Genomic DNA, 12,162 nt, shown 5'->3' on the forward strand with positions numbered 1-12,162 from the left:
CACACATTTACTTGTAAAATGTATTCCATCAGCTCAGCCATGCTGCATCTCTTTGCCAAACCAAAGCATCTTACAGATTCCCAAAACGTAAAAAACATAACCATGAACCCTCACCTGCTCAGACTCTGGATTCAGGGCATATTGTATGTTGCACTCGCCCACTACACCCAAGTGGCGCACCACTTTAATAGCTATGCTTCGCAGCAAATGGTATTCGCGGTCATTCAGGGTTTGACTAGGAGCCACGACAATCGACTCCCCAGTGTGTATCCCCAGAGGGTCCACATTTTCCATGTTACATACCTGGAAAGTAACAAGTCATCACTCAAGGTGAGCAAACAAGGGCCCGATAGCAAATCGATAAAAAGATAGTTTTGTGTGCAGTTTATGTGTACCGTGATGCAGTTGTCATAGGCATCACGGACAACCTCGTATTCTATTTCCTTCCAGCCTTTCAGCGACTTGTCTATGAGGACTTGTGAGCTGTGGGTAAAGGATTGTGTCACCAATGATGACAGTTCTTCAGGGTTTTCTGCAAATCCAGAGCCAAGGCCACCAAGAGCAAATGCAGAACGCACTAGAACTGGATAACCAATACGATCGGCTGCAGCAATGGCCTGGACATAACAGAGATCCGAAAGAAGAAAAACATGGAGGAGCAGTGAGATGATTTACAATAAATCACAAAATAAGGATAATATGTTAAAATGTGAATTAGACTGGGGGTGTGGAGGGGAGGGGGCGCAGGTAGGAGATTTAAGCAAAAGAAGGGGAATCGATATGCCAGACAGGTAAGGCCAAGGGATCTCATTGCAGAAAAGCAAAGATCGCAGATCTCTCCTGTCCTGAACACAGCTGACCTGTGCAAGGGATATGGCTGCCTCACTGGGTGCCACATGTTCTCCAATCTCAGCCATTTTTTCCATAAACACTTTGCGATCTTCTGTCATCTCAATTGAAGTCACAGAGGTTCCAAGAACACGCGTGCCGTATCGCTGCAGAACACCCTGCTTGGTCAACTCTACACCACAATTTAGTGCAGTCTGACCACCAAACGTGAGGAGCACACCATCTGGCCGTTCACTCTGAATCACCTGTTCAGGATCGGGAATAACTTAGGGGGTTTGAAGAACTTCTACAATCCTTACAGGCATCAACAGAAGGAGCTGGGTCCACACAATCTTCAGCCACATTTATGCAACAACTGACACAGTTGCTTACATTCAGCAACAGTTTGGCATTCCTTTCAAATAAAGTCATTACAAAATGATCTTCCACAAGAGGGTAGTCACTACATTTATGTTAGTGAATGACATCAAAACACAAATATAACCCGAACGGCACTCTTCAATGTTGCGACGTTGACCGATATGCCTCCGCCCACATTATTACATTATTATACATACTTGTACCAAGTTTGATTTAAATCCCATCAGTTGTTCTCAAGTATCCCATTTTTACCTGACATGACCTTTGACACCAAAATCTAATCGGTTCATCTTTGCATCATAATATATACCAATACCAAGTTTGGTCAAAATCCCATCACTGGTTCACAAGTTAGCACAGTAAAATAATATTTAACGAATGTGACCTCTGACATTCAATCTCTTGACCCTATAATCGAATCTTTGCATCATTTTACATACTTGTACCAAGTTTGACTTGGATACTCTTCAGTGGTTCTTAAGTTATTGCGGTAACGAAAACCTATCATGGACAGACGGACACACAGACAACCCGAAAACATAATGTCAGCGTCAACTTCGTCAGTGGAGGCATAAAAACAGGAAATTAAACATACATTTTCAAAAACACTGATCCATGCCAATTGGCTCAATTGCCAAGGGCATGATAGCAAATGAACAAGAAGCAGGACCCACCTGTGTGACATAGTCAGGTGTTATTGGAAGAAAGTACACCTTGTCAGCCAGGCCTTTCGAGGTCTGCACTGTAGCAATGTTGGGGTTGATTAGAAGAGTTTGGATATTTTCTTCTTTCAAAGCCTTAATTGCCTAAAAAGTAAGACAAGTATCATGCACTCATTCCCAGTGTGGACAAACAGTAAATAAGTCAAAGCTCAATAATAAACCATACACTCATCTGCCCCCACCAGATCACAAAACACTTTTTTTTTAACCACCTTTTAGAGGACATTTTTCCCCGCAGAGCAGGGGTTGGCCTTTTTTGGGCACCGTGGTCCCCTTTTTGAAGCAATGTTTTATGGCTGGATGCCCTTCCTGCCGCCAACCCAAGCCCCTTGCAGAATTACTAGTCAACTGGTACTCAATTTGCCGACCTCGGAAGGATGACAGGCTGAGTCAACCCCCCTGGCGGGATTTCAAAAAAAAAAAAAAGTGGATCTGGGGTGAATTAACGGGGGTAGAAGAGATCAAGGTTTTGGATGGGGTAAGACAAGAGATGGTGGTGAACAGCTGTTTTAAAGACCTGGAGGGAGAAGTGGGACTGAAGAGAGTGAGGGAGTTTGTTCCAGAGGTGGTAGAAAAGGGGAATGAAAGAGTGAAGGTGAGCAGAGAGTCTTGATTTTGGCAGTTTAACCAGAAGAGGGTTGCAGGCAGATCTTGTGCGACCTGCAGAAATATTTGGGGGACAGAGCCCAGAGAGAGCTGGGGGAGCAAGGCCGGAGAGGAGTCGGTAGAAGACAGAAAGACCACCTACCTGCCTGAGGTGCGTGAGTGAAAATCCCTCGGAGTTAGCTTCATCGCGGGAGATTCCAATGATTCTGAAAACTTTGGTTTCAACAGCGTGAAGACGAGCTTGGTGTGAGGCAGGAGCACCAGCCCAGAGGTGAGAACAGTATTCCATTGAGCTGCGGATGAAAGCCTTGTATGTGGTGAGGAGCTCAGGTGTGCCAAGGAAGGACTTCACACGACGGAGGGTGCCCAGTCGGCGACTGGCTTTGGAGGCCAGCTTGGAAATGTGGTTTTCTCAGGAAAGATCATGGCAGATAGTGAGACCCAAAAGCTTGAGTAACAGAACTTCTTGGAGAGGCTAGTTGAGAAAGCAGATGGGAGGGTTGTCCAGTCGGTCTTTTCGGAGAGACATAGTAAGAGTGTGAGATTTGTAAATTGATAGTCTCCCTTATGGTTATAAGTGTTATGGTGGAAGATGGTGGAAGATCTCCCTTATGGTGGAAGAAATGCGGGCAAGTGGGTTAACAAGGAGAGATGCAGAAAATAGGGCAAAATGGAGAAGATTGTCATGGGGACCGCAAGGCTAACCGCCACTCTAGCAGGGAAAATGGCTTTAAAATGCATGTTGTTGTTGTTGTTGTTGTATGGTTATAAGTAGTAAGATAAACATACGTGATAAGTATATGTGACGAGATAAAAAGGGGGGTTAGGGATTTTAACGGCCTACCGCTGCCTTTTTTTACCAATATGTAAATGATAGAACCAAGCATTAACCAAACCAAAGAGTGGAGAAAACAACAACCTTGGTATTTAAATGGAAAATATCATGAATGTGAAAAATCTCAAACAAGATATCAAACAAACACTGTGCAGCCCATATTTAAATCTGTCCTGTCTTGACTTTTGACCCAATAATAACACATGCTACAAGTTAACAGCTTGTATCCCTGTCTCCTGACATTGGAACTGGTCATCTACCTAGAATATATTCTTCAATGCTAAAAAGTCAAACATCATCACACTTCCCCTCCAAAAATCTGGCAAAACTTCCAATCAATTTTGGCAATTTACCCCTCACTGAAATGCACTCTCGGCTTTTCCATCAGCCACAACCTGTGCTGCGTAGGTCACGTCTACAAATTGGCTTTCAAGGCTCGGCACTGCCTTGGAATCCTCCAAAAAGCCAGGCCCTTATGGGCTGCTCTCAGCTCTTAACTGTGTCTACAACATTTATCTGCAACACCATGGAGTAAGGTTCCTTGCAATGGGCTGGTGCCACTACAACCTACTTAGCTCCCCAGGAAGCAGTGGTATCCAAGGCCTATGCACAAACAAATAGGCTTTCAGGAGAAGAAGGAATCTTCATTCAGGCTCATCTATGGAATTCACCTTTAGTACATCCGTTTTGATTTTCCTGCAATATTTTATGACATCAGCACCCAAACATGTCAATGCAGTCCCCCGTACCTGTTGAGCCCTCCTGCCTGACTTACGCTTCCCCTTTATTCCTGTTGCTCTACTAGTCCATAATAAGGCTGAGTCTGCTTGTACCTTGTTCACCACCTTTTTTTGTATACAAGATCGAGGCTCTGCAAGATGAAAAATATGCAAGATGAAATGAAAAACTGTAAGAGCTAACATTAATCACCAAAAAAAGACGGACACACAAAACATACAATAAAGGGAGCGGGAGACAAGATGGGGAGAGAGAGGGAAGCACACAAGTACAACAGCAGAGAACAGGGACAACGGGAGATCTGTGGGAGGGAGAGGGATTGGGGGGAGGAGGCATGGGAAAGGGAGGGGGGTGGGAGAGATATAAAACACATGGACACCGTTAGGCCTTCCAGGAAAGAAGTTGGTCTTTCAAAAAAGTGGATCTGGGGTGAATTAACGGGGGTAAATAGCCCTCCACCAATTTATTGCATGTCAAGCAGTTGCCCTTCGTTCTCCAGCTTTTCCATAAGCTTTGACCTTTGGCTCATTCAAAATAGGTTAAAAACAAAATTAAAAAATGCCAAAGACATACACACCTGAGAGCCAGAATAATCAAACTCCCCAGCCTGGCCAATGGATAACCCTCCTGATCCAAGGATCAGGACCTTTCGAGGTGACGAAGGGCGCAGGTCAGAACACCCCTTGTATGATATGTGCTCATGCAGGCGCTGCTTAACTGTAAAACAAAATTCAACAGCAAATAAGCAAAAAAAAAATAAAAAATGAAGAACTAGTTTTGCTGGAGAAGGTGAGCGTCGATCTGTGTTGGCAGACAGGTAATACAATGGATGAAATGAACAGGACGTCGATTGTGGTGTGCTAATTGCCGTGGGGAGGAAGGAGAAACCTACGTTTCAGGTGTTAACCCTTCGTTGGAGCAAAGGAAGGTTAACGTGCACAAGGGTGGAGACATTAATACACAAAAAAGGAGGAAATATAAATACAGTACACCCTCAAATATCACGGGATTCCACCAATCGCGGGCAACCTATTGTGTTCCAATTTAATTATCACGAGATTTATTTTCAGCCAATCGCGGTGTTTGAGCTGAGATGAGTCATTATTTGCATCTGCGTGTATGATTACCTCCCATTATAAGCTTTTTGTTGTTTCTCGTGCGCCGTTTTTAATGATGCCCAAACATAAAACAATGGACAAAATTAATTGTGCCAAAAAGGCAGAGAAAGGTTACGATGTTGGGTGAAAAAAAAAAAATGGAGCCGTTAGATAGGTTGACAAAAGGTGAAAGTGTGGCATCCGAGGGCCGCGGGGTCAATTAATCTACTGTGCAGTATATCAGTAAAAGTGAGTCAAACATCCGTGCAAGTGGTGCCACCAGCACTCCGCAAAGCGTGAAAGTGTCATTCCAGTCCCATGATCCTCATATTGAAAGGATGGGGAAAGCCCTTAATATTTGGATCGAGGACTAACACAGAGAAAAGTGCCTCTGAGTGGATGGGTGATATGGGAGATATCAATGTGGATTTACCAACATTTCCACAAGGCACTCGACCGAAGGCCGAAGGGCCGAAGGCTCCAGCTCAGATGGGTATGTGTTGGTGAACAGCAATCTTCAAGTATTCCCACAGATTCTCAATGGGATTCAAGTTTGGGCTTTGGCTGGGCCACTCAATAACTTTCAGGTTCTTGTTCTGAAGCCATTCTAGTGTTGCTTTGGCTGTATGCTTGTGGTCATTGTCCTGTTGGAATGTAAATCTTCAAAGCAGCCTAAGGTCTTTTGCACTCTGAAGCTGTTTCTCCCCAAGGATTTGCCTGTATTTGTCTCCATTCATTCTTCTCTCTATCCTTACAAGTTGCAGTCCCTGCTGCTGAAAAGCATCCCCATAGCATGATGCTGCCACCACCAGAGTTCAATTTTTGTTTCATCAGACCACAGAATCTTTTCCTTCATGCACTCAGAGGCTTTCACATGCTGTCTGTCCACTCTCCCATTAAGCCTAGATTTGTGAAGTGCTACAGAGACCATTGTCCCTCTGGCAGGTTCTCCCATCTCAGCCAAGGAAGTCAGAGTTCTGTCAGAGTGGTCATTGAGTTCTTGGTCATGTCCCTGACAAAGGTCCTTCTTGTCCTATTGCTCCATATGGTCAGACAGCCAGCTCTAGGAAGAGTCTGGGTAGTTCCATATTCTTTCAATTTCCTAATAATGGAGCTCACTGTGCTCTTGAGAACTTCCAACACTCTAGAAATTGTTTTATACCCTTCCCCAGATCTTTGCCTCCTCACAATTAAATCTCCGATTAATACGGACAGTTACTTGGACTTCATTGTCAATTTTCTGCTTTGACATGCACTGTAAACTGTGGGACCTTATATAGAAAGGTGTGTTTCTTTCTATATCATGTCCATTCAATTGAATTAGCCACAGGTGGACTCTAATCAAGTTGTAGAGACATCTCAAGGATGATCAAAGGAAATTGGATGCACCTGAGCTCAATTTGGAGTGCCATAGCAAAGGGGTTGAATACTTATTTACTCAAGATACTTCAGCTTTTAATTTTTAATCAATTTGTTTAAAAAATTTTTTTTAAAGAAAAAGCACATCATCTTCTCTGGGCAACTTGGTATGGACACAAAACATCTATAAACATAGCAACTAGAATGGATAAATAGAGTTATCAAAAACAAACAAACCAAAAAAACATTCTGCCTCCTCACAGATTAAATTGTCATTTAACTCACTTATGCTGTGTAAACACCTTTCTGTAGGGAACGATGTAGTGCCACCAGAGTATCAGATAAACATCAGAAATAATATATGTCAAAATCCCAAGGAATGGCCAGTTTTTTTGTTTGTTTTTTATAAAGATTTTTTTTTTTTTGTAGTTTTTATTTTTTGAGCAGTGTATCTTGGTACCAATGCATTTAACGCTTAAAAGGCAACAACAAAAAGTTGTCCGTTTCTGGTTACTTGATCCACCCAAATTTTTAATAGCTCACTGGAATCTTACTATAATTCACCAAATGTCTGTCCGTCTGTTTGAAGGTACCGCAAAAACGGCTCAACCGATCGAAACGATATTTTGGGTGGATAATCTTGGGATCTCCAGGAGTAAAATAGGCTATTTAGTTTTTCCAATTTCAGCTTTGGTCTCCAGTATTCTCAGGTTTGGACTCCCGCATAACATTCGCGTTCGCATAACGTTCATTGTGACGATGTTCTCATTGTGACGATGTATGTGTTCATGGTAGTGTTTGACGTGACGGTGTGAACGTAATTTCGTAATGTTTTTCGTTTCGTAATCCTTTAATGAAGGTTTAATGTTTAATGAACGTTTAATGTTTAATGAACGTTTAATGTTTAATGAACGTTTAATGCCCTTCGATGTCCGGGGCCGCACGCGCGCTACACTGGACGGGCCAGCGTGTACCTTGCCGCTACACTCGACGCGCGCTACACTGGACGGGCCAGCGTGTACCTTGCCCTTCGCCGTCAGGCTCGGGTAAACCGCTGAGTCCCATCCGTGATGGGGACTGGGGCTTGAGCCAGTGTCCTTCATTAAAAGTATAATAAACGCTGTCTCCATCGATCTTGCCAAGGCCGTAACAGCCGTAATGTTTAATCTCTACATGAGAGAATTCCACATAGCTATTTGGGCGGTGAATACGCTAACGGATCGCTGTCTCCATCGATCTTGCCAAGGCCGGAACAGCTATCGGCTCAAAATCCTTTTAACTGTTGATTTGGTAGAGTTACACGTATCGGGAATTTGGTACACGTATCGGGAGTACATACGACATAGCGATTGTGAACACGATTATCGATCACGATTCACGATCACCACGATCATGGTGTATCGATCACGATTTGAAACGCGATGGAATAATATTTACCGATATGAACAGTGATGTGGCTTTTATTGAAATTCTAAAGATACTGTTTAGATTTTGATGATTTGCATGTGATATGATTCAACAGATGTTTATATGAATCGTTTAAAATTTAAAAAACCTTCAATTTCTGATATTTTGCCTTTTCATTTGGGCTTCCCAATTGAAGCCCCGCCCATTGGGCGGGTACCGTTGCTAGTATACATGATGCACAGAACACAGATTTTGGTCGATTTTGGTCAAAAAAACAAATAACTACCTTTACCAGCAATGACAACTCCAAAATGGCTGCCACAACGACAGCACGTATGCAATTGTGTATAGATTTTAGATGTTGTCGCTTTCAGAGCAGAGAAAAAAAAATGGGGAAAATGTGATGGTGTCAATGTCGACTTTAGCACTTTGTCCCGTTGTGAATGGACAATTACTCTGTCCCACGTCAATCATACCTTACTACTTCTTTGTACGTGGCACACCCGGAAGGGTCACACCTTAATGTCACAATGTCCTCTCAAGCCTGGATTGCCGTGGATCGACATCGATCCAGGTTTATCTGTTCAGGATATTTCGCCCTTTTCCATCAAGGCTCTAAAGATTCAAGATGACTGAAGTTTCACCAGAATCAGAGAGGATGTCCAAAATGCAAAAATTGTCATTTGATGTTCTAATTGATTCCTCAAAACAGTGACAAAAACATCCGACTGCGAAAACTTAGCAGGTACGCTCAGACTATCAACCCCAACAATTAAACTAGAGAGTTCATAGAACACCTTACCCCGCACAGTCTTGAGGAAAAAAAAGAAGAAGACATGGGCAGGGTCTGCGAGCAGCAAATTTGATTGGTCGAGATATAAAATGCCATAATATTTCGTCCAACTACTGCTAAACTAAAGATTTTAAAAGTGCGAAAAAGGCGATCTGTGTTCTACAATGTTCAAGTACGGATATAATTTAATGGAAATAAATTTAACGGTTGTATAAAATAAACATTCAGAAGTTCACCGCCATTGATGCAGTGTCTTTTACACCACTTTATTTAACATGTTACATCGTGCCTGTCGAATGTGTCCTTTGGGACGTCCTTAAGCAATACGTTTCCTGTTTGGAATGATTTTCAATTCTGTTTGACAGCCAGACAGGTAGACAGAGTAAAACAATTGTCACACCTGTCTACCACACAGGTAAAAAAAAAAAAAAAACACCTTTAGAGGCCATTTTTCCCCACAAAGCGGGGGTTGGCCTTTTTCGGGAACCATGGTTGTTGTTGTTTTTTGGTCCCCTTTTTGAAGCAATGTTTTACGGCCGGATGCCCTTCCTGACGCCAACCCTTTTTGCCGCCTTTAACGACAAACAGGGAATTACCAGTGAACTGGTACTCAAATTAGCCGACCTCGGAAGGATGACAGGCTGAGTCAACCCCCCTGGCGTTAATTCAGCGATCGACCGGGATTCGAACCCAGGATCCTAGGATCCTAAGCCGGCACCCTAACCGCTAAGCCAACACACGAGGTACTTCTGCTAGTAACTAAATGAAAAATGAATAAAGTGGTCGAGTGGTCCAAGTGGTCGATTTGACGCGTTAATTCTGCCCACAAGTTCTCTATCGGATTCATATCCGGGGACATGGCAGGCCACTCCATATGCTCAACACCACGGTCAGCAAGAAAGTGTTGGATCATGCGAGCACGATGAGGCCGTGCATTGTCATCTTGCAAGACAAAGTTTCCTTGAAAGGCTGCACGAGCAAATGGAAGCAATGTTTCTTCCAGAATGACCCTGTACTTGAACTGGTTCAGGTTTCCATTCAGAACAACCAGGTCAGTTTTGCCCCCTGCATGAAAAGCAGCCCAAACGGTCACCCCACCACCTCCAGCTTGGACTCTTGGCACTATACAACCTTCGTTGTGGGCTTCATGCACTTGTCTGTGCACTCGGACGTGGCCATCTTGAGTCTTGACGATAGACCAGAAATCTAGACTCATCACTGAAGTTCACGTGATTCCAGTGTCCTGGCTGCCATTGACGGTGCACTCTGGCCCACTGCAATCGGCGCTGGCTGTGTTGTCTGGTCAGGCATGGCTTTCTCAGGGGACGCCTGGCACGATAGCCTGCTTGAACCAGTCATTGGTTGACTAGCCTTCTGGATACAGGCACATTTGTCAGTTGCTGCCACTCAGCCCTAAGCCGATTAGCTGACTTGGTATGACCATTGCAGACTAACCGGTGCAGCTGGTGATCATCTCTCCTTGTGGTTCTGCGTGGACGTCCTGGCCTCGGTATTGGAGTAGGGACACCCCTCTGAGCATTTCGGTTCAGGATCTTTGACACCTGACCTTGAGTGATGCCATACTGCCGAGCAATAGCACGCTGTTTCATGCCAGAATTTCGTAAAGCCACCACTCCATGACAAACAGCATTGTCAAGTTGACGGACCATCTCCAGAGGAAGCGGCAATAACTTTTGTAGATGTGCAGCAGTTGTTTTCCACTAATACAGAACGCAACAACCCTTATATACCCAATTGTGAAGCCAATCGTCAAATGTACCTGTCCTTACATTTTGTCACGCCACCTGTGATATAATCCAGTTATTGACTTCTTGCTGCGAAAGACAATCAGTGACATGGTTCTTTCAACAAAGACATCACCGAAGGGTAAAAGAAACTCACCAGATTGATATACTGAGTTCAGAAAGTAAACCCAAGTCAAGAAAAAAAAAAATTCCATATTAAATGCCAAGTCTGTAGTATGACCACTTTTTATTTTTTAAAGATGTTATCACTTTTGGAGGCCAGATGGATGGTATCATACCTCTTCAGTTTTTATTACAACGTACTGCAATTTCCACTTTCAAACTAGAAAATGGCATTTGATGTGAATGCATGAAAGAATAAACCACCACTCACATAAACAACCTCATCTGAATGACATATAGTGGTTGTTTTATGCCTACAATACCTTTGTGAGTGAGAAGGGTCTCTGGGGAAGGGAGGGGAGAATCCTTACCGATAATCCCTATTTTTGTGGCTTGTAACTGGAAACAGACAATTTTTTTGGCCGAGGTGGAAACAAACACCCTGGTGAGTGTTGTCACAACAGCAATGTCACAACTTAGCAATGCTAAAAAAAGATAAAAATAACAGTTTTAAAACAAAAACTACATAGCAAGATTTTCGAACAATACTTGTGGGGCCTTTTGGTCCTCTTCCAGCTTTCCAATCCCGCACAGTTGCCAAAAACACATCAAACAAACTCTCCAAGTCCGCAGGGCCTGCCTTGTGCTCTGGGTGAAACTGCACACTTCAAGAGAAAGCAAAAATTATGCACAATGAATTGTTGGTCATAAGCCAAATTATCCAAAATTCATTTGGTGAAGGTAGGTGTTTGGAAATGACAGTAAAGAGATGAAACATTTAAAAATAAACCATTTACTAGTAGGTGTGTGGATGTAAAAAAGAGGTTTTGAGTTGTAAGAAAGAAGTAGAATGATAAAAAGGCAAAGGACAATGGACAATGAGAGAAGGAAGGAGTGAAAGGAAGAATGAGACATGAATCATCGGCCATCATAGTTGTTGCTCTTATCTCTGCTTAATTAAACGACAAGTTCATTTTCCGATTCATGTTCAGATTCATGTTCAAAATATAACATTCAATTGAAATGAAGTTGTTCCTCGATCATCCACTTTCTGAATAATCCTCTCCAAGAAGTTCTGTCACTCAAGCTTTTGGGTCTCACTATCTGCCATGACCTTTCCTGGGAAAACCACATTTCAAAGATGGCCTCCAAAGCCAGTCGCCGACTGGGCATCCTCCATCATGCGAAGTCCTTCCTTGGCACACCTGAGCTCCTCACCACATACAAGGCTTTCATCCACAGCTCAATGGAATACTGCTCTCCCCTTTGGGCAGGTGCTCCTGCCTCACACCTAGCCCGTCTTCACGCTGTTGAAACCAAAGCGTTCAGAATCATTGGAATCTCCCGCGATGAAGCTAACTCCGAGGGCCTTTCACTTACTCACTGCAGGCAGGTTGGTGGTCTTTCTGTCTTCTACAGACTCCTCTCCGGCCTTGCTCCCCCCAGCTCTCTCTGGGCTCTGTCCCCCAAATATTCCTACAGGTCACACAAGATCTGCCTGCAACCCTCTTATGGTTAAACTGCCAAA

General features: G+C 43.5%; 1 protein-coding gene across 1 annotated transcript in view; it reads right to left on the reverse strand.

The window, feature by feature from the left end:
- Positions 1-12,162, reverse strand: part of LOC137423697 (multifunctional protein CAD) — a 155,840-nt gene that overhangs the window by 113,693 nt on the left and 29,985 nt on the right. Inside the window, 6 exon segments of the mRNA XM_078773801.1 lie at positions 115-303; positions 396-617; positions 861-1,094; positions 1,884-2,015; positions 4,688-4,827; positions 11,184-11,299. Of these exon segments, the coding sequence (XP_078629927.1) occupies positions 115-303; positions 396-617; positions 861-1,094; positions 1,884-2,015; positions 4,688-4,827; positions 11,184-11,299 (1,033 nt within the window).

This window comes from Myxine glutinosa, chromosome 3, assembly GCF_964187855.1.
Source record: "Myxine glutinosa chromosome 3, kmMyxGlut1.1, whole genome shotgun sequence".
Taxonomy (NCBI): domain Eukaryota; kingdom Metazoa; phylum Chordata; class Myxini; order Myxiniformes; family Myxinidae; genus Myxine; species Myxine glutinosa.